The sequence below is a fragment of the Chlorocebus sabaeus genome, chromosome 11, assembly GCF_047675955.1.
Source record: "Chlorocebus sabaeus isolate Y175 chromosome 11, mChlSab1.0.hap1, whole genome shotgun sequence".
Lineage (NCBI taxonomy): Eukaryota > Metazoa > Chordata > Mammalia > Primates > Cercopithecidae > Chlorocebus > Chlorocebus sabaeus.
This window is the reverse complement of record NC_132914.1, coordinates 120,264,290-120,286,512: the sequence shown is the minus strand read 5'-3', so window position 1 is coordinate 120,286,512 and position 22,223 is coordinate 120,264,290. Positions and strand designations below refer to the sequence as shown.

At 50.1% G+C, this 22,223-nt stretch overlaps 1 protein-coding gene across 12 annotated transcripts in view; it reads left to right on the top strand.

The window, feature by feature from the left end:
• Nucleotides 1–22,223, top strand: part of PITPNM2 (phosphatidylinositol transfer protein membrane associated 2) — a 170,773-nt gene that overhangs the window by 110,792 nt on the left and 37,758 nt on the right. For all 12 annotated transcript variants that reach the window (XR_005239428.2, XM_037995512.2, XM_073021191.1 and 9 more), the window contains one exon: nt 7,971–8,143. Coding sequence is in view for 11 of the 12 variants with exons in the window: in XM_037995512.2 (XP_037851440.1) it covers nt 8,066–8,143 (78 nt within the window). In the remaining variant the exon portion in view is untranslated. The remainder of the gene's footprint in view (nt 1–7,970; nt 8,144–22,223) is intronic.

Genomic DNA, 22,223 nt, shown 5'->3' with positions numbered 1-22,223 from the left:
CCTAAATTCCATCTGTGACGTCAGACCCCTGCTAATCACGGAAAAACAGATTAAGTTCTGTAAACTCAATTCTCGTGCTTTCCCTCCCAGTCAGGGTGTCTCATGGCCTCTGCTCAAAGGAGCTGTCCACCTCCCTGCTCGGTCCACCCCACCTCATCCTGGGCCAAACCCCAATAATCCACTTCATTATTCATCTTCATCACATGCCTCCAACCTGGCCACCCCTGCCTCATGAACCTGAAGCACTTTCTGTGTTGCTTTTCTCCTCTACTGCCTGGTGGTTCAGGAAGATCTCTGGGCTCCAGCCTGGGAGGCCCAGCTGGTGCTCTGTGTCTTGGTGGGAAGCCATGCCCTTGAATCTTTGGGTGACATCCCTCATAGCTCTCCTTGTTTGTCTGCCTGTGCCTGGAACCCTGGTCCAGGTGCAGCCTGTACCTCGCGCCTTGCCCACGGCTGGTCTCTTGTTCCATGGCCACCCTGAGTGGCCCCACTCTGACATGGTCTGGCTAGGTGTTTCCTCAAAGACATCAATGAACATGGGGCTGGGGGTTCTTTCTAGGGTTGTGAATGCTGGGGTCTGGAACCTGAAGACTTTTCTAAGGGCCAGGGCCCAGGTGCCACATTTGAAGCCCAGGGAAGAGTCCCATCATCCCTGGAGCAGAGCCATGTGGGCTGTGCATGTGGGCAGCCACCCAGACCCCTTGCCTGGCCTTCTTCCCTGAAGGGCCTCTGGAGACCTGTATGTGTCTTTTTTTCCTCTGGCTGTGCCAGGCCCCAAAAGATGCCCTGTAGACAGCAGTAAAACATAATTCTGTCTAACCCATCACAACTCCAGCAGAGACGAGATGAAATGTGTGTCTGTCTCGTTTGCACCCAGGCAGCCAGACTGGATGTAATGAGATTGTCTGAGTGAGGGTTCAGCTTCGGGCCAAGGGGGCTCCAGGGAGAGACAGATACACAAGTCACACTGCTCTGATACGAGGAGGGTCTGCCATGTCCCTGGCCTCAGCTCAACCAGGGAGAAAGTGAGGAGGACTCTATCTCACCCCAGCAGGCCCATGTCTTGCTGTAAGGCCAGCCAGCACCACAGCAGGGCTGCTCCTCCTTCAGGTCTGGGTTTATTGTCTGCACCTGGGGGTAAGCAGCCCTACCAGGAAGCCCACAGTCCCTGTGTCTCAGGGACCCGCCTTCCAGACCCTGCTAGGGACAGCAGTGCCACTTTTTTGCTCGCTCCTGGTAGTTGAACGCTGGTTGGAAAAGGGCTGAGCACTTCATGTGCATCATCTCATTTAATCCACAGACACCCCAGGGTGTCTGTGGGCAGAGTGGTTCTTACCCCCAGAAGACAAAACGAAAGATCAAAGGATTAAGCAGTTTGCCCACAGTCACAGCTGGGAGGTGGCAGAAGGTCTAGCTGATTATTTTATTTTAATCACAACACTACCAGCCCTTCTCTGTCTGTTTACACACACACCACTCAAATGCTGCAGCTGCTGCCTTTTGAAACATCAGGTAATAAAGTGCAGGTAAAAGTTGCCCACAAATTCCATCCACCTGATGGAACCCTCTCCAGCATTCAGTGAACATTTATTCCACACTCTTCATCCAAACAGACATATATAGAGTAGTAATCTTTTTTTTTAAAGTATCATGTTCTATATGAATTTTTAAAGTAAAAATTAAATTTAATGTTATTTGAATTTAACCAGACAAATGTATCAATTTTCATGTATCTTAAGTGAAATGGGAGTTGCTAACCTGAGGAAAAAGATTTCTTTATTGTAAGTGATAATAGTCCTACTATTAAAGGTAAGAGAAAAACTTTTGAAAATAGCTTGATTGAAGTATAATGACATACCATACATATACTCATTTAAAGCATACAATGCAATGGTTTTGGTATATTATTGATTTTTTTAAATTGTGGTAAGTGTGTGTGTGTGTGTGTATATATATATATAAATAACATAAACTTTGCCATTTTAACAGTTTTTAAGTGTACTATTTCATCACAGTGAGTATATTCACAATGTTGAGCAACCATCACCACTACCACTTCCAAAGCTTTTTTATCACCCAAATAGAAACTCTGTAACTATTAAACAGCTACTCCCATCTCCTCCAACCCTAGATCCTGGTGACCTCTAATCTATTTTCTGAGAGAACAACTTTTGAAAAGTTAAAGTCATTATTTTTTTAAATAATAAACTTTATTTATTTTTTGAGACAGGGTCTCGCTCTGTCACCCAGGCTGGAGTGCAGTGGCACAATCTTGGCTCACTGCAACCTCCACCTCCCAGGCTCAAGGGATCCTCCCACCTCAGCCTCCCAAGTAGCTGGGACTACAGGCACTCCACCACACCTGGCTAACTATTGTATTTTTTGTAGAGCTGGGGTTTTACCATGTTGCCCAGGCTGGTCTCAAACTCCTGACCTCAAGTGATCTACCTATCTTGGCCTCCCAAAGTACTGGGATTAAGGCGTGAGCCACCTAAACTTTATTTTTTTAAGAGCTGTTTTAGATTCACAGCAAAATTGAGTGGCAAGTACGGAGTTCCCATATGCCCCTTCTCCCACTCTCAGCATCCCACACCAGTATGCCCTATTTGTTACAATGAATGAGCCTGCAGTGACATGGCATCACCCAGATCCATAGATAACATGAGGGCTCACTCTTGATGTTGTACTTTATATGGGTTTGGACAAACGTGTGAGGACATGCGTCCACCATTGTAGTATCCCACAGAGTACTTTTATTGCCCTAAAAATCCTCCATTCTCTGCCTGTTCATTTCTCACTAATTTTTCTACTTCATGAACCAACTTCTATGCTATGAAAGTTGAGGAAACTGTATTTCCACCTTTGTTCTTCTGCTCCAGATTTGTCTTAGTTATGTTATCATTTGTGTACAGTGTTGAGGTTTTGATATTCAATTCAATCACATAATTGCCATGATTTCAAAAATATCAATGCCATGTTCATCAGGATTTCTCCATTTATGACCTCATTTTGACTTATCTTTTTGGTTAGTTGGATTTCAACATCAGATAATTTTTTCTTTCTTAAAAAATTTTATTTATTTATTTTTGAGACAAGGCCTTGCTCTGTCATTCAGGCTGGAGTGCAGTAGCGCAAACATGGCTCACTGCAGCCCTGACCTCCTGTGCTCAAGCCATCCTCCCACCTCATCTCCCCAGGATGCCGCCCAGCCATGCCAGAGGTGCATGGTGGGAGGCCACTCGATGGAGCCCCACGTTCCTGCCCTGGGGCCTTTGCTCATGCTGTTCCTTCTTATTGGATTGAGTCCTTCTCACACCTACCCTCAGCTCTGCCCTTAGCCTCCCTAAGTGTCTGGATTACAGGCATCTGCTGCCGATGCCCAGCTAATTTTTTTAAATTGTATGATTTTTTGAAGAGACAGGATCTCACTGTATTGCCCAGGCTGGTCTTTAACTCCTGGGCTCAGGCAATCCTCCTGCCTTGGTTTCCCAAAGTGCTGGGATTATAAGTGTGAGCCACTGTGCCCAGCCAGGTAATTATTTTTTAGAGGACTTTAAGGATGTCTAAGTCCCTAAACTCATGCTTCAGAGAGCCCTACCTTATCTCCCCAGGATGCAGCCCAGCCATGCCAGCGTACATGGTGGAAAGCCACTCAGTGGAGCCCCACGTTCCTGCCCAGGGGCCTTTGCTTACGCTGTTCCTTCTTACTGGACTGAGTCCTTCTCACAACTGCCCTCAGCTCTGCCGAGCAGAATCCCATGGATCTCAGAGAGCCTGGCTCCGCCTTCCATGAAGCCTTTCCTGAGACCCCTCTGGACTGAGTGACTTATCTTATTTTCATGACACTCATGGTAACTCCAGAAGTCAGATAGTATTATCCCCACTTTATATATGGAGAGACTGAGGCTCAGCAGGTACAAGGGCTTTTCCAGGAGGTCACACAGCTGGTAAAGCCATTGTGAGGCTTTGTAGTCAGATCCCAGAGCAAGCTCCAAACTGTCACCTCCCCTCACATTCTGTGTCACTCTTAGAGTTCTGAGTCCTCTCCTATTAGTCACCCGTGCACTTAACTGTAAGATATAGAACCATTTATTTGTTCTTTCCTTCTTCCTATCCATGTCTCTACCTACTTACTTACCTCTACAGCTCTTTAGTTCCTCGCGGGCAGAAACACGGTTGCTTTTCCCTAAGCCAGTGTTGATGGAATTGCATCCTGAGCACTTGCACTTTATGATGCTCTTCCACCATGTGGCTGCTGCCCCTGCACAGTCCTAAGCTTTGCCCCGCTCCACCCAGGTGCCAGGAGCCTCCAAGGGGCCTCTGGCCCCTCCAGGTGCGTGTTCCCTCTCTGTCTCAGTCCCTCTGCCTGCACGCAAAAATATCCCAGTGGAAGGCCGGGCGCGGTGGCTCACGCCTGTAATCCCAGCACTTTGGGAGGCCGAGATGGGCGGATCAGGAGGTCAGGAGATCGAGACCATCCTGACTAACACGGTGAAACCCCGTCTCTACTAAAAATACAAAAATTAGCCAGGCGCGGTGGCGGGCGTCTGTAGTCCCAGCCACATGGGAGGCTGAGGCAGGAGAATGGCATGAACCTGGGAGGCGGAGCTTGCAGTGAGTGGAGATTGCGCCACTGCACTCCAGCCTGGGCGACAGAGCGAGACTCCGTCTCAAAAACAAACAAACAAACAAACAAAAATATCCCAGTGGAGCTGTGGACAGCACCTGTGCAATTACAGCTCATCTGACAGCTTGTCTGTGGGGGAACATCATTAGGTATCTGTTCCAGACATGTGCTTACAGAGCCTCTGAAATCAGAGACCCAAGCCAGTGTCTGGGTGCTGGCTCAGGCTGTGAGATTTCACCCCTGATTGTTATTTGAGGAGATGGAGACATTTAAGGAACATAATGAATCTGGCCCAGGGGGTTCTGCCTTGCTAGTGCCTGGTGGGCCTGGAATCTGAGAGGATTGAGAAAGGACTGATTTGCATGGGGATGAGCAGGGCAGGTCATGTACTCTGGAGGGGTTAAGACTCTGAAAGGGCAGAGTGCTTAGACTCCTAAGGTTTCTAAAGAACATTTAGAGTCTGTGTCTGACCATGCTGTTCTTTAGATGACTAAATGAGACTTGCACACTCTGAGTTGCTGCATTTGCGCCACAATAAAGGAGCCCACCTGAGGCCCCACAGAGGCGGGGTGGGTGCTGCTTGACACCAAGCCCCTGCTGTGCCTTCCTGGTTGGGCGATTCTGGGACTTCAATGAAGAACCATGTAAAGAAGCTTCAGAAACAACCCCCATTGAACTTCAGTTTTCCCTTCCTGTCTCCAACCCTATTTTTCCCCAACTTCCCTCAAACATAAAGTTGTGTCTCCTTTGTGTATGTAAGTTTCCCAGATTAGGTGCCTGTGCTACCCTCCCAGCCAGCTGGAAGTCCATCCAGGTGCCAGGTGTCAGACTTGGGTCCCTTGCTACTTTGGCTGAGCCAGCTCTTGTTTCATACCTCACAGGATAAAGTGCAGCCTGGGGACTGTAGGGCCATTGCTTCTCTCTCCTGTGGCCTCAGCTTCCAGCCAGGTTTGAGGATAGATAAGTGGGCCTAGGCAGGTGGAGCTGAGTCTGGGAGTATGGGGAAGAACTCCACAAGGCCTCAAGCCCTAAACTTGCAGGTCCCATGAGCTATTAACTAGACCCATTGACCTTGAAGAAGGTCAGCAATGGTCTCTTTTCACTTGAGCACAGCCTCTGGGGGGCTTTGGGGTTCATCAGGGATCAGAAAGGTTGGCGGACAGGTTGCAGGAGAGGGGAAGCCCCTCCTAGCAAGAGTCCTTCTGGATATAGCAGGGCCCGGAGCCACCCCAAGGAGGGGAACAGGGCAAGGAAACTTCCCAGGGGGATTTCTATGTCCGGGTGATGTTGCTCAGCAGCACCGTGGGGAGTCTGGGTCAGAGACCTCCAAGGGGAAGTCAGGGTCTGGGATCCAGGGTTATCTTATCTACAGCCAGCAGATGTTGGGTGCAGTTTCTGGAGTATATAAAGTATCTAGGCTCTAATTGGCTAAAAAAGAGCTTCACTTGGACTATATTTAAAGCAACTGGATGTGAGAATTGGGTTATTTTTTAATAGAGAGGAGGGTCTTGCTATGTTTCCCAGGCTGGTCTTGAGCTTGCTGGGCCTCAAGCAGTCCTCCTGCCTTGGCTTCCCATAATGCCAGGATGGATGTGAGAATTTGAATGGACTTCAGGCTGACGTTCCTACCTGCTGTGAACTAAACAACTGGGGGCCACTGTTTTAGGCCACCACAAGGGATGTCTTTATCAGACCTTTCCTCTCTCTGTCTCTCTCCCTAAGTGGCTTATTTAAGAACTTCTTTCAACCCTGTCTACTGGTATTCCTGAGAGTTCTCATAAATGTTTTTCTCAACCTTGTTAGCTACCCAGTAATGCTTTAGCACCTGGGTGATGCTCCAATGTCCAATAGAGAGCCATACCCCGGGGAAGTCGTCTGACTGGCCAGGCCCTTGCTTTTATCACTTAGCAGGAGTCTTGCCCATTGTCACTGTGTATCCTCCCTGGCTGCGGTCCTTGGAGTAATCTTGCTAAAATACTATCCTTAGCTGGGTGTGGGTGGCGTACACCTGTAGTCCCAGCTACTCTGGAGGCTGAGGTGGAAGGATAGCTTGAGCCCAGGAGATCAAGGCTGCAGTGAGCTGGGATTGCACCGTTGCACTCTGGCCTGGGTGCAGAATGAGACCTTGTCTTTAAACAATAAATAAATATAAAATTTATTTATCGTCCATCCTGAAAACCTTCCCTTGGCTTCATGTTAACAGTATGTGACCTTTGGAGGTGACCAAATGATATTTATGGCAAAACTTCAGCCATCTGGGGCTTGGGTTTTAAGGCGTGATTTCATTTTCCAGATAACTGAGTATGAGCCTCTTCCAAGCACTAAGTTTTCTTTTCTTTTTTTTTTTTTTTTTTTTGAGATGGAGTTTCACTCTTGTCCCCCAGGCTGGAGTGCAATGGTGCGATCTCAGCTCACTGCAGCCTCCACCTCCTGGGTTCAAGTGATTCTTCTCCCTCAGCCTCCCAAGTAGTTGGGACCACAGGCTCCTGCAACCACCCACGGCTAATTTTTGTATTTTTAGTAGAGACGGGGTTTCACCATGTTGGCCAGCTGATCTTGAACTCCAAATCTCAAGTGATCTGCCTGCCTTGGCCTCCCAAAGTGTTGGGATTACAAGTGTGAGCCATTGCGCCCAGCCCAGTTTAAAAAAAAAAAAAGTGATTGCTTAGGGGCAAATCTTCATCAAATATATTCTTTGTCACTTAAATAGAGGTTACTATGAGTGCACTCTCTGCTTATCTTGTTTCATCTACTTCGCAGACATAGCCCAATGGAAGGAATAAAATAGATGCCAGTAAATGTTTCTTATTGGATTGAACTGAAACCAAACTTTAAATCACTCAGAGTCTCCCCTTGGGATGCAGTGATGTCATCTGCCCCTAATGGCATGGCTCAGACCGCTAACTTGTGAATGTCTTATGTCTGTGCTTCTTAGTTTTATTTGATCTGCCTGCTTTTCCATGACCAGCTATCATTACTCGCTGTGTCAGTACCAGGGAAATAGATGCTGTAGCTTGTTAGGATTGTGAGTAAAACAAGAGCACAGTGTTCTTACCCTGGCCCTTGCTAATGGAGTGACAATTCTTTACTTCCCCGTGGCTGTTTATTGATCAGAGAGCTTACACACAACCTCTCACTTGTACTTTTGGTAGCTGTTAGCAAACAAGAAAAAAAAAGGTTGGAAAGGAGAGAACCTGCTCAATCGAAGTGGCACCTTTGGATCATGCCTGATCAGAGCCCAGAATTCCAGCCTCAGGTCTAGACCGGGCCTTTCCTCTGTGCTACGGTATTCATCAGCCTTTGCAGAAAGTGACTGTTCTATTCTGTCCTCTCTGTCTCCCAGGGGTCCTTGGTGAATTTTGTAATGGTTATTTAAGGAACCTTGCCTAGAAGTCCCAACTTGCAGTTCCCCATCGACGGGAAGGCTTGGACTCCAAGATGATTATAAAGGAATATCGGATTCCTCTGCCAATGACCGTGGAGGAGTACCGCATTGCCCAGCTGTACATGATACAGGTGGGTCGTGGGGCAAGGGTGGGTCATGGGGTGAGGGTGGGTCGCGCCAGCGCACAGACACCACATGTGGGTTAGGTGGAGTTGTGGCCTTCACAGTCCCAGAACTTCCTGGTAAGTGTGAATTGTGCTGGACCCCTGGCCTCTAGGCACGGTGCTAGGCACACAGGGCACACTATGGGCACATGGCATTGGATTGCTTTCCGGCACTGTGTCCTACCACCTATAACGCGAACACTTGCCCTTGCATTCAGCACCATTATCTCCCTGGCCCAGACGTTATCCCTGTGTTTCCCTATGTTTCAGTTTGCCTGGGCTGCCGTCACTAAATACCACAAAGTGGGGGCGTAGAGGAACATACTTCCTCACAGTTCTGGGGGCCGGAAGTCCCAGATGAAGGCCTGGCAGGTGCAGTTTCTGGTGAGGGCCCTCTTCCTTGCTTGCACATGGGCACCTTCTCCCTGTTTCCTAACATGGCAGGAAGTGAGCAGGCTCTGGTGTCTTCTCTTTTTCTTTTTCTCCTCTGTTTTTTATTTGTGTAAATGTATAGGATACAACTGTAACTTTGTTGCATGCACAGATTGGAAAATGGTGCTTGTAGGGTATCTGTCACTCAAATACACCATACTCATTAAGTAATCCCTCATCTTCCACCCTTCCTTTTCTTCTAAGGACACCAGTCCCATTGTGAGGGCCCCACCCATATGATCTCATCTAGCCCTGATTACCACCCAAAGGCCCCGTCTCCAAATGCCATCACACTGGGGGTCAGGCCTTTTGGAGGGACACAGACATTCAGTGCATAACACCCCATTCTACAGACGGGAAGGCACATGAGGCCCAGAGATGTTAAATTCTTGCCAAGGAGCACAGGGCCTGTCTCCTAGTTCCCAGCTCCATGCTTTCCTCACCACCCTGACTGCTTGCAAAACAGCAGTGTCAGACATGTGGCTCACTTACAGACACTCGCAGGAGTTTGAGGATGACAGGCTCCTTTGATGAGCCAGAGACTCTTGCTTAGGAGACACCTCCAGTCTCCCTACTCAGTGCCTGACCAACCTGGAACACAAGACCTGGCTGCCTCTGGCTGACCCAAGATGGGACCACTGCTCCCACTTGCTGCGGTCCTGGCTGCAGTCCTTTCTATGTAGAGGTTCCATCCCAGCTCTCCTGCTGGCCTCCTGTCCACACTCAGTGCCTGGCATGGCCTAGCCCGGCAGCTTTCCTCCAGATCATTCCCTAGCCAAGGCTTGCAGGCTTGCACCCTGGGTCCCTGGGTGTCTTTGGGCCTCCCACAATTATCATGAACTTGCTGTCGGCCTGGCTCTGGCTCCTCTGGGCGTATCAGTGCCTCCAGTCCCTGTGACCCAGTGGGGCTTGCCCTCCTCCAGCTTCTTGCTGTACAGCCCCTTAATTACAGCATCAGACTGAGTTGTTGGTATTGGGGAGAGGCTTCAGCAGGCAGGGCCTCTACCTCCCATCCCTGGCTTCGCCTGTTGGGCTCCCACCTTCCACCCAGGTCAGGGGAGGTAGCTATGAGCTCCCAGCAGAGCCTGCAGCCCCAGCTACCTTTTGGGAGGAACTTGAGGAAGTTGCATGGGTTTGTGGGAGCCTTGGCTGGGAAAAGAACGGAAGGTGAACCCAGCCTCTCTGGGGGGCTGTTTGCTCTGAGCTGCTTCAGAAGGGCCACTCAATTCCCTCTTGAACCACTTACCCCATAATTATTTCTAGAGAGTGGAGAGAGAGGAAGAGGCTTAAATCAGCCCCCCATCTCTGAGCACTCTGAAAATAGCTCAGCCTATTCAAGGACCAGGCTGATCTGCCAATGCTGCTGTTGTCTTACTGCTTCTCAATTCCCACCCAAGCCAGGGTGAGCCCAGACCACAGCAGCCCCTCAGCTCCACCTGGCCTCCTGGTGGCTGTCAAGATTGGGAGGACTGACCTCCAGCCCCTAGGAGATCCCAAAGCTGTTCTGGGCATAGAATCACCTCTGGGCTCCTCAAAACACCTGTCACTCCAGGTTTTTGCTGTTGTTGTTTGTTTGTTTTTTGTTTTTTGTTTTGTTTTGGTTTGGTTTTTTTGAGACGGAGTCTCGCTGTGTCACCAGGCTGGAGTGCAGTGTTGTGATCTCGGCTCACTGCAACCTCCGCCTCCTGGGTTCAAGCAATTCTCATGCCTCAGCCTCCCAAGTAGCTGGGATTACAGGCACACGCTACCACACCCAGCTAATTTTCGTATTTTTTTTTTTTTTTTTTTTTTTTTTTTTGAGACGGAGTCTCACTCTGCCGCCCAGGCTGGAGTGCAGTGGACGGATCTCGGCTCACTGCAAGCTCCGCCTCCCGGGTTCACGCCATTCTCCTGCCTCAGCCTCCCGAGTAGCTGGGACTACAGGCGCCCGCCACCTCGCCCGGCTAGTTTTTTGTATTTTTTAGTAGAGACGGGGTTTCACCGTGTTAGCCAGGATGGTCTCGATCTCCTGACCTCATGATCCGCCCGTCTCGGCCTCCCAAAGTGCTGGGATTACAGGCTTGAGCCACCGCGCCCGGCCAATTTTCGTATTTTTAGTAGAGACGGGGTTTCACCGTGTTGGCCAGGATGGTCTCGATCTCCCGACCTTGTGATCCACTCACCTTGGCCTCCCAAAGTGCTGGAATTACAGGCGTGAGCCACCACGCCCGGCCACTCCAGGGTTTTTTTGAACACCTATCCTTATGCCTCCAATGAATGTAATTGTTAAGCATCATATAGTTCCCTGTTAGATGCTCAGACCTCCCTGCACCTGTGCAGCCAAGCCCCGTCCATCTAGCCGACACATGCAGTGTCTTTTGAGAAGCTCCATTGATTAGGATTGTGGCAGGATGGAAACATCTCCCACCTCACACATCATGAGCAGCAGCACTCTCATGAGAGCCTATTGGACAGATGGGCATCCTTCCCAGCTAGGGAGAGCCACCGTGGCCTCTAAGGGCTGGCTGGAGTTATTGCTGCTGCTCTGAGCTTCCAGAGCCTTTCCCTGTGCCCCTTCTGAGTGAGCAAGCATGTGTGCACACATCTGCTTTCCTGTTAAAAAAGAAAGGTGAAAGAAGCCAGGTATTGCCGGGAGAGGTGCTTCTGTGACAGGTGCTAGCATGCTTGGAGGGGAGATTGGGGGCGAGGTTATTGCTGTTCCTGCTCAGGCTGGCTGGCTGGGCAACTTTCCTCTGGGCAGGCCTTGAGGCTGGGAGTGTGGGATAGACAGCTTGGTGATGGGGCAAGGGATCTGCTGCACATCACAGGTGCTAGTGCCCTGCACCTGTGTCCTCTGTGTTCTTGGTATGTGCTGTCTCTGGCCTGAGGACTAATTGCTGTGTCTGAGGTGCTGCTGCCCTCACGTTGTTACCAGGAAGCCATAGGTTCCTGCGAGAACTACTGACTGGGAAGTTTCCCATGTACTTAAGGCCCCTGCTGGCCAGCCCCGCCCCAGCTGGGTCTTAGATAGGCAGATGCATCGCTGGGTTCTGGCCTCCACAGCCCCCAGTTCGAGATCCAACAAAATGAGCTCCAAGATATTGCAAGCCTGTGGGTCCTGTGCCCTCTGAGGGGTAAGGCACTGGCCTGCTTACTGTCTGCATGGACGGGGCTCAGGTTGTCAGCTCTCTATAGCATTTGGAAGAAATTCTTTTGGGACTAGGGGGTTTGGGCTTACTTGATTGGGTGTTGTCTTGTTTTGCTTTTATTGAGGTGAAATTCACATAACATAAACAACTATTTTTAAGTGAACAATTCAGTGGCATTCAGTATACTCACAATGTTGTGCAGCCACTAACTTTACTTCCAAAACACTTTCATCACCCCAGAAATAAACCCCATATCCATTAAACAGTCACTCCTCATTCCCGCTCCCCACCCCCTGGCAATCACTAATGTACTACCTGTCTCCCTGGGTTTGCCTGTTCTGGATGTTTCATACACATGGAATCCTTCACTGTGTTGCTCTTTGTGTCTTTCTTCTTTCACTCAGCATCATGTTGTTGGGGTTCATCCATGTCAGAGCATGTGTCAGTGCCTCATTACGTTTTATGGCTGAATCATATTTCGTTGTATGAACAGATCACATTTTGCTTATCCATTCATCCATTGATGGACATTTGGGTTGACATTAGCATACAAGTATCTGTTTTCAATTCTTCCTGGTCTACACCTAGGAAGGGAATTTCTGGGTCACATAGTGACGCTATGCTTGATGTCTGGAGGAACCACCAGACTGTTTTCCACAGTGGCTGCACCTTTTTACATTCCTACTGGGAATGTATAAAGTTTCCAGTTTCTCCACATCCTCACCAGCACTTACTGTCCTCTTTTTAAATAAATGCTACCCTAGTGAGGATGTTTTGAAACAGAAGAGTCCCCAGGTTATCTCAAGGGTCCTTCTGCCCGTCTTTCAGACCAGCCCGCATGCTGTGTCTTTCTCGGAGGCTTTTCTGATCTCCACGGGCAGCATGAGTGATTTCTTTCCCTGAATCCTCGCAGTTTCCTGTTGGTCCCACGCCTGGGCACCTAGTGCCTTCCACCTCTTTGTGGGTGTCTGTCTGCTTACTGCTGGACAGTGAGTGTCGCAGGGCAGGGTTTAGGTCTGTGGGTCTGTTTTCCCAGTTTCTGGCTCATATCCTCTTTGGTGTACATGGGCTGCTCCTTCCTTCCTCACCAATGGCTCTAGTGCACACACACACGTGTGTGTCCACACATAACATGTGTACATGGAAGCACAGCCACCTATGCATACAGGTATGTACACAAATACATGCAGACACATGCACACACCTACACAGACACGTGCATGCACACAGCATGTGCACATATGTGCACATGTATACATGCACCTACTCAGACACAGACACACACACACATACACCACTAGACCCAAGGGGGTAGTGCTCCTGTTGGTTGCTTTTTCTTTTTTTTTTTTTTTTGAGACAAAGTCTCACTCTGTTCCCCAGGCTGAAGTGCAGTGGTATAATCTCAGTTTACTGCAGCCTTTGCCTCCTGGGTTCAAGCAATTCTCCTGCCTCAGCCTTCCAAGTAGCTAGGATTACAGGCACCCCCCTCCATGCCTGGCTAATTTTTGTATTTTTAGTAGAGATGGGGTTTCACCATGTTGGCCAAGCTGGTCTCAAACTCCTGACCTCAGGTGATCCGCCCACCTCGGTCTCCCAAAGTGCTAGGATTATAGGCATGAGCCACCACGCCTGGTCAGTTTATCTGTAACTTAAGCTAGGCTCTCAGAGAGCATAGTTTCCCATTTTACATATGGGGAAATTGAGGCCCACAGAGCCAGGGTTGGAGTTCAGATCTCTGGGCTCCTAGGTGGCCTCTTTGGGACCCCTAGTAGGCCAAGGGAGGCTGCTGCCGATCTCAGAGGTGAGGGCACCCTGGCAGGCTGAGAGGACCAGGAGGTGCCAGTATCTACATTGGGAAGGAGGCAGTATTGGGAGGGATCTCCCCTCTCACCCCCAGCCTGTGCTGTGGCTCCCAGGCCTGAGGGCAGAGCAGGTGGGCAGGAGGGGAGAGGTTCAGGCCACCCCGACTTGGAGACCGGAGGCACAACCTGTGCCCTTCCTGTCACCAAGACCCCTACTCTCAGCCCGATTTCCATCTTGAGAGCTTTTGCCCCTCCCGCAGGGCTGGTGTGAATGCCCCTCCTCCAGGCAGCTTCCTCTGCCCCTCTGAGTCCTGAGGGCACTCATTCTTCTCAGCCCCACCTGCCCGTCTGTCCCCGCTCTGGCCTTTTTCTAACCCACGGTTCCTAGGGCTCTTGTCACCGTAGGGTGATGGAACTCAAAAGTGTGAACATGCATCAGAATCACCAGCTGCTCCTTTACATGTGTACAGCTTATTGTATGTCAGTCATACCTCAGTAACACTGCTAAAAAGTAAGTTGAAGTCACCAGACTTTCCTGTGCCCTGCCTGTGCCGAGGGCCAAGTTGCAGAGGGGAATGAAAGAAAGTGTTTCCCGTTCTCTGGGAAGATAGATTTCACATACATTTCAGCACAGGCTCAAGGGCACAGTCTGCACTGGCCTCCTGAGATGGACAGGCCTTCAAGAAGGCTGCTGCATTTTTGTGGAAAGAATAATAAGAAGACCTTAGTTCATCATTTTCCACTTGTGCCGCTTGCCAGCCAGTGGCAGCTAGGAATAGGCCTTCCTCTGTGCGAGCTGCCCCACTGGAAGGTTGTGAAAAAGATGGGCTGGGCTTGCGTGTCAAAGTGCCTGGCACCCTGCTGGAGCAGCACTCAATATACACCGTGTTAAAGGTGAGAAAACAAAATCATCTGCCTGGCTGGGAGAGGGCCGTCCATCTGAGGTGTTCAGTGAATGTGTGCTGCCAAGGGAGTGGCCGGAGGTGGCCTGGCCAAGACCCTGGGAACGGCTGCTTTCAGGGGTTTCTAGGTCTTGGTTTTTCTTTGCATCCTCCCCCAAACTCCTTCATCAGCCCCTGGGGAGCCAGGCCTGTCTCTGCTGTCCAACTGCCACCGTCTCTGAAAACAGCACTGCAGCACTGTTTAGGGGAATGGTTGGCAGGGACAAGGGGGTGGCTGCTCATGTGGCAGAGATCAGAGTGACTCGAGAAGAGCTTGCTCCTACGTGGCATGACTGAGTAGCTGTGCCAAGAGAGGCCTGCCCCCTTCGGACGCCATCGCTGGTGGGGAGCCAGAGGTCAGCTTGGGGAGGACTGGCTGCCCTTGGTGATGCCAGCTTTGAAGTTCCTGGTGACAGTTGGAACTAGAATCCATTCTTCATTCGGCCAGTCTTTACCTAGCATCTATTTCACGAAATACCAAAGTGCTGTACAGAGGGTCCCTTCTGGGTCCCAGCGGCTCTGCCACTGACTGCAGCCCTCACACCCCTCCACAGCCCACTGAATCAGTGTCCAGCAAGTGATCAGAACCTGCTTTAATCCTCATGATAACCTGCACAGTTGGTGGTACTCATCCCCATCCCCAGATGACAGCTTGAGGCTCAGAGATGTCAAGGAACTTGCCCAAGGGTGCATAGCTGGCCTAATGATACCAGTCTGCCCAGAGATGTGGTGGGCTGCCTTTTTCACATTGCTTTTAGTGGAGCACTTTGAGGTCTCCTAGTCCACCCCTTCTCTGAAGTTCCAGCTGTTGGAGGTTACATGCTCTCCACCCTGTCTGATTCTGAAGCCAGTGCTCTCCCTTTCACAGCTCTGCCTTCCAGTGCTCAAATACTCACAACTACACATAGCCAGGGTCACCTGTGGGCAGCAAGGCCAGGGGTGCTGGGGTCAGCATGAAGAGTTGCCATACACTGGGGAAAGTGCTGGTGACTGAAGACGTATGTGGCCAAGGGCTGGGTGGTGGTGAGGACCCCACCTGCCCCACCGAGAGATGAGGGACAGGTGGGGGGCCATCAGGGTAGTGTGCTTGTTTCTCCAGCAGGCAGGCTGAAGCTCACTCACAGGAGGCCACTATGGGTACACGCCCCACTGGTGACCAGTGTGCCCCCCAGAATCTGCATCCACCTGCAATCTCAGAATGTGACCTTATTTTGAAATAAGGTCTCTGAAGATGTAATTTGTTAAGGATCTTGAAATAAGATCATTCTGGATTTAGAGAGGTCCCTGAATGAATGACTATTTTCCCTATAAGAAAAGGAAAGGACTGAGACACAGGAAAGATGAAGCAGAGATTGAAGAGATATAGCATGGGCCAAGGAGCACCGGGAGCCAACAGCAACTGGAAGAGACAGGAGGTATCCTCCCCAGAGCCCGCACAGGATGCTGCTGGGTGAGCCTGCTGTCCTGAAAAAGGCATGAAGTCTGCCTGAGTGGGCAGGGGCTTCTGCGCAGCCACCCAGCAAGGCCAAGGTGGAAGGGACCCTCCTGGACCCTGTCCTGGCTCCACCCTCAGCCGCTGGCAGGTGGGTCACCAGGCCTCTGCCCAAAGAGACTCCTGCAGGCAGCTCTGGACCCCCTGTCCTGCACACCTTCTCACTGAGCCTGCCAGCATCCCAAGTATCTTACTTCTTGGTGCTGCCATAACAAAGAACCACAAACTGCATAGCTTGAAAGAATAGACATTTATTCTTTCACAGTTCTGGAGGCCAGAAACTGGAGAGGCAGGTGTCCGCAGGGCTGCACTTCCTCCAAAGGTTCTACGGGTAGACCCTTCCTTGTCTCTTCCAGCTTCTGGTGGCTCCAAGCATTCCTTAGCTTGTGGCCATGTCACTCCAATTACATCGGCAAAGACCCTATTTCCAAATAAGGTCACATTCCAAGGGCCTGGTGGGGACATTCCACCCATTACACCAGGGCATGGGCAGATAGGTAGTCCTGTCTCCACTTATAGTTTGGAAATTGACACCAGAGAGAAGCGACTTGTCCAGGAGAGGGAGTTGGTCAGAGTTGGGACTAGAGTTCATTTATTTGTTCAATAAGAATTTACGGAGCACCCACCTTATGCTGAGGTCTTTTCGTTGAGGCACCTTGGTGCTATGGGCTGAGCAGGCTCTGGAATGACACAGGTCTGAATTCACGGCCTGGCTGTGCCATTTAGTAACTGTGTGACCTTGGACAAGTTTGAGCCTCTCATAGCCTTGATCGTCTTATCTGTGACTTGGGAGTAATAGTACTAATACACCTTTCCTAAGGGGATGTTGCAGTAACCAACATCCCCTTAGGAAAGGTGGAAGGGGACTTAGTTGCTCTGGGCCATGGAGATGTAGCACATTTTTGTGCCTTAGAGAGGCCTGTGCCTGTATATGCATGTGCATCCGTGTGCCTACGTGTGTGCACGCACACACACACACACCTGCTGTTCAGGAAGCTGACCGAGGATGCCCTTGGCTAGCCCATCATATCTCCGTGGAAACAGATGCTCGGCTTAAAGTCACCACTGCCTCAAACATGAGGTTTCCTGCATAAGCAGAAAACTGAGCTTTTGGACACTAGGAGGGACATTTGTGGCAGAGAGATGCTTAGAGGTGACCCGTCTCTCTCTCACAGTGCCAGCGAGGCCCCTTCCTGCTTGCCACATTTGATTTTTTTGATCTTAGTAAGTGCAAGAGGCAGGATTGGTTTCTGTTTGTTTTATTTTATAACAGCTTTATTGAGATATAAGTCACACACCACATGACTCATCCATTTAAAGTGCACAGTTCGGTGATTTTTAGCCTATTCAGAGTTGTACAACCGTCACCAGAATCAATTTTAGAACATTTCTATTACCCCAAAAAGGAAATCACTATTTTCACCCCAGCCCCAGGCAACCAATAATGTGCTTTCTGTCTCTATAGATTCCACTATTCTGGGCATTTTTTATAAATGGAATCATACAATATGTGTCGTTTTGTGTCTGGCTTCTTTCACTCAGCATAATATTTCCAGGTTTCATCCTTGTCGTATCATGTGCCAGTGCTCCATTACTTTCTATGGCCAAATAATATTCCATTCCATGGTAGGCCACAGTTTGTTTACCCGTTCATCTGTTGGTGGACGTTTGGGTTGTTTCCACTTTTTGGCTACAGTGAATAATGCTGCCATAAATATTCGTGTGTAAGTTTTTATGTGGACATATGTTTTCCTCTTCTTGGATATTTACTTCGAGTGGAATTCCTGGGTCATATGGTAACTCTATGTTTAACTTTTTGAGGAACCGCCAAACTGTTTGCCACAGCAGCTGCACCATTTTACGTTCCCACCGTCAATGTACGAGGGTTCTGTTGCTCCACACCCTCAACAACACTTGCTGCTGTGTGTCTTTTTAACCGCCCCAGTGAGTGTGAAGTGGTATCTCATTATGGTTTTGATTTGCATTTCCCTAATGACAAATGATGTTGAGCATCTTTTCATTTGCTCATTGACTATTTGTATAATCTTTTTGTAGAAATGTCTGTTCAAGTTCTTTGCCTTTATTTTTCTTATTATTGTTTTAGAGATGGAATCTTGCTATGCTGCTTAGGCTGACCTTGAACTCCTGGGCTCCAGCCATCCTGCCAACTTCACCTCTGGAGTAACTGGGTCTACAGGTGTACAACACCATACCCAGCTCCTTTGCCAGTTTTTGAATGGGGTTGTTGTTTCTTTGTTGTTGCATTGGAGGAGTTCTTTATATATTTTTGATACAAGTTACTATAAGATATATTGTTGGCCGGGCACGGTGGCTCAAGCCTGTAATCCCAGCACTTTGGGAGGCCGAGACGGGTGGATCACGAGGTCAGGAGATCGAGACCATCCTGGCTAATACGGTGAAACCCTGTCTCTACTAAAAAATACAAAAAACTAGCCGGGTGAGGTGGCGGGTGCCTGTAGTCCCAGCTACTCCGGAGGCTGAGAATGGCCTAAACCCGGGAGACGGAGCTTGCAGTGAGCTGAGATCCGGCCACTGCACTCCAGCCTGGGCGACAGAGCGAGACTCCGTCTCAAAAAAAAAAAAAAAAAAAGATATATTGTTAATAAAAATTCTCTCCCATTCTGTAGGTTGTTTTTTCACTTTCTTTTTAGTGTCCTTTGAAGCCTAAAAGCTGTTAATTTTGATGAGGTCCAGTGTATCTGTCTTTTCTTTTGTTGCTTGTGATTTTGTTGTCATGGCTCCAAAACCGTTGCCTAATTCAAGGTCATAGAACTTATGCCTATGTTTTCTCCTAAGAATTTTATAGTTTGAGCCCTTACATTTAGGAGAACGTGTTTTTAATGAGCTGTTGGCAGCAGCCAGTGAGAAGGTGGCATCCTCTGGGGAGTCTGTGGATTTGTGCATTGCCCAGGAGTCCCACCAGAATCCCTCCTGCCTCCAGTCACCTCTGGCCCTCCAGCTGTATGGCCCAAACATGTTGCTTCCAGTCCCTGGCCCTCAGTTTCCCCATGTATACCACAAGTAGGTCATCTTGAGGATGTCTTTGTAAGTGTGCTCCTGGTTCCTTTCTTTGCCGTCTCTAGAGATGGCTCTGGTCACGTGCACCTTCTGCTCCACCCAGAAGAGCCCTGAATCCATGGGCCTTGGCTCCTGCACCCACACACACGCCACATGTGTGTGCACACATGCACCCCTGCGCACTGACATCCTGAGTGGCAGCTTCAGTGAGCCCAGCACAGGGGGCATAGCCCTCAGTCCCCTGAGCCATACACCAAGTCCAGGAGACACATTTCTACCCTGGGGCCAGGCTCTTTGGCAGCAAGGGCCACTCCTAGCTGTCCCCTCCCTCCAGTGAGCTGGCCCCAGCCCAGCCTGTGCTTCAAGCTGCCTACCTCATTCAGCTGTGCAGTAAATTCCATGTCAAGGCTAATGAGCAGGAGAAGCTGCTGACCTAGCCAGGAGACAGGGCCATGCCCCTGTGACAGAGAGCTGGGAGAACAAGCAAAGCAGAGCCTGCCTTGCTTGGTCCTGGTGGGCCTCTGGGGAGAGAGGCTTGGGTGAAGGGCCCTAGGGGAAGAGGCAGGGCACATCAGATCCCTGAGTGTAGATGTGGCATCTGGCCAGTGCCCCTCCTTCAGGAACAGACCTCCCCTTCCCCTCAATTCCTGCCAGACCAGCCACCCACCATGCCTGGCCCCTGTTAGGTAGGGGTTGGGGGGTCTGATGCACACGCAGGGTTCTGCAGTTTAATGCAATCTGTGGCTTCTTCTCTGTCTCTGCACTACCACAGTCACTCATGGCCTGGGAGACTTGGCTGTCACCTTGGTGAGTTGGCTCCAGTACTCTGTGCCTCAGTTTCCCCACTTGTGGAGTAGGGAGCATGATCCCACAATATCTCAGGGCTCTGAAGTGCAGAGGAGAATAGGCAGTTGCAAAGGCAAGCTGTAAATTGAGACAGGGTCTGGAAATCTCTGCTTGGGGCTCTCGTTCATGCTCTTTGCCTCTCCTGGTAGCCTCTTTTTCCAAGAAGCCCTCTCTCCCTGCCTGCATTGCTCCTGATAATGACAGTTGAGCAGCTGAGGCCACTCTCTGAGTCTCAGCCCCAGCATGCACCAGGAGTGCCGGTGTCTGATGCTCTGCGGGTCTTCCAAGCAGGCCTGGTGCCTATAGCTATGAAAAGGGCCTTCCTCCCCAGCCGCATCCTGCTCAGAGACACAGCTGAAACCCGGCTGCACTCCTCTGCCATGTCCTTGTAGCCCAAGTGCTGATATCAATGGCTGATCCAGGCCTAGAAAAAGGCTGAGCAGAGAGCCATGCTGCCTGGGCCCTCCTCACCACCCTTCCCCACACCTCTTGGCTGTACCGGGAGCCTCTGAGCACCGGAAATGAAGGGTTTTCCAGGCCTGGCTCTTCACTCCATCCTTCAGGGGAACTTTGAAGCCATGGAGACATCTGCCTTTGGAGCCAGGGCGATTCCCCTGCCAGTCTCCCTGCTGGGATAAAGCCAAGGCGTGGCATCCTGGAATGATGTTCCCTGTTGCTGAGCACACACACATCCTGAACTCATCCTGTGTACGTCAACTGCACGTGCTCGCATCTAATTTTCTCAACAACCCAGCCAGCACTATTGCTTCTCCTCTTACAGATGGGGAGATGATGACATATAGAGGTTAACTTATCAGAGACCACACAGAAAGAAAAAGAGGAAGGTTTGCACCCAGACATTTGAACTGCAGAAACTATGCTCTGAGCCCGCATGTTCTGCCACCTCCCTGAGAGGGAGCCCCTCTTGGACCCTGATAGCTGAAGGTAAACTCCATGCCCCACATCCTCAGGAAAGGGCAGCTTGCTGTTCAAGCGGAATGGTCATGGTCTTCACCTGACACCGCAATGGAGCTTGATTTAGAAACTCTGATTCCCAGGCTGAGCACAGAGGCTTACTCCTGTAATCCCAGCATTTTGAGAGACCAAGGCATTCAACAAAAAAATAAAAAATTAGCCAGGTGTGGTGGGGTGCACGCCTATAGTCCCAGCTACTCTAGAGTCTGAGTCAGAAGGATTGCTTGAGCCTGGGGGGTCAAGGCTGCAGTGAGCCATGATCATGCTATTGCACTTCAGCCTGGGGGACAGAGTGAGACCCTATCTCATAAATAGATAAATAAATAAATAAATAAATAAACTGAAATTCTCAGCAGGTGGGTCCTCAGTAAACAGGGCTGGGGCCCCTGCAGCCCAGATGGTAAATATGTGGCTCCCTTTTGCCTGGACCCTGTGGCCTCTACCCAGTTTGAGCACAGGACAGGTCTGGGCACAGGGTGAGGAGCAGATCTCAGCCCATTGGCAGGGTGGGTGGCTGCTCAGGGGCATGGGGCCTCTGTCCCACCATGGTAGGCAGGAAAAGGCTGAGTCACTAGTCTGTAGAGTGTACCTGGGCTCACTAACCACTTTCTTTCTTTCTTTTTTTTTTTTTCTGAGACGGAGTCTTGCTCTGTCGCCCAGGCTGGAGTGCAGTGGCGTGATCTCAGTTCACTGTAAGCTCTGCCTCCCGGATTCACGCCATTCTCCTGCCTCAGCCTCCTGAGTAGCTGGGACTACAGGCCCCTGCCACCACGCGTGGCTAATTTTTTTGTATTTTTAATAGAGACGAGGTTTCACTGCATTAGCCAGGATGGTCTCGATCTCCTGACCTCGTGATCCGCCCGTCTCGGCCTCCTAAAGTGCTGGGATTACAGGCCTAAGCCACCATGCCCGGCCTTTTTTTTTTTTTTTTTTTTTTTTTTTTTTTTTTTTTTTTTGAGATGGAATTTCACTCTTGTCACCCAGGCTGGAGTGCAATGGCACAATCTCAGCTCACTGCAACCTCCGCCTCCTGGGTTCAAGTGATTCTCCTGCCTCAGCCTTCCAAGTAGCTGGGATTAGTGGCACCCACCACCACGCCTGGCTGGTTTTTTTTAATTATTATTTTTAGTAAAGACACGATTTTGCCATGTTGGCCAGGCTAGTCTCGAACTCCTGACCTCAGGTGATCTGCCTGCCTCAGCCTCCCAAAGTGCTGGGATTATAGGCTTGAGCCACTGTGCCTGGCCCACTGACCACTTTCACCTGCAGCCTGGCCTCTCCCTTTTCCCCTTTGCCCTCAGCTACCAAGATTTCATGTTCATAAAGCCACTAAGTACCTGACCTACCTGCTGAGCACAGAGGCATCTCCTGCTGCTCCCAGAGCTGGGGGCC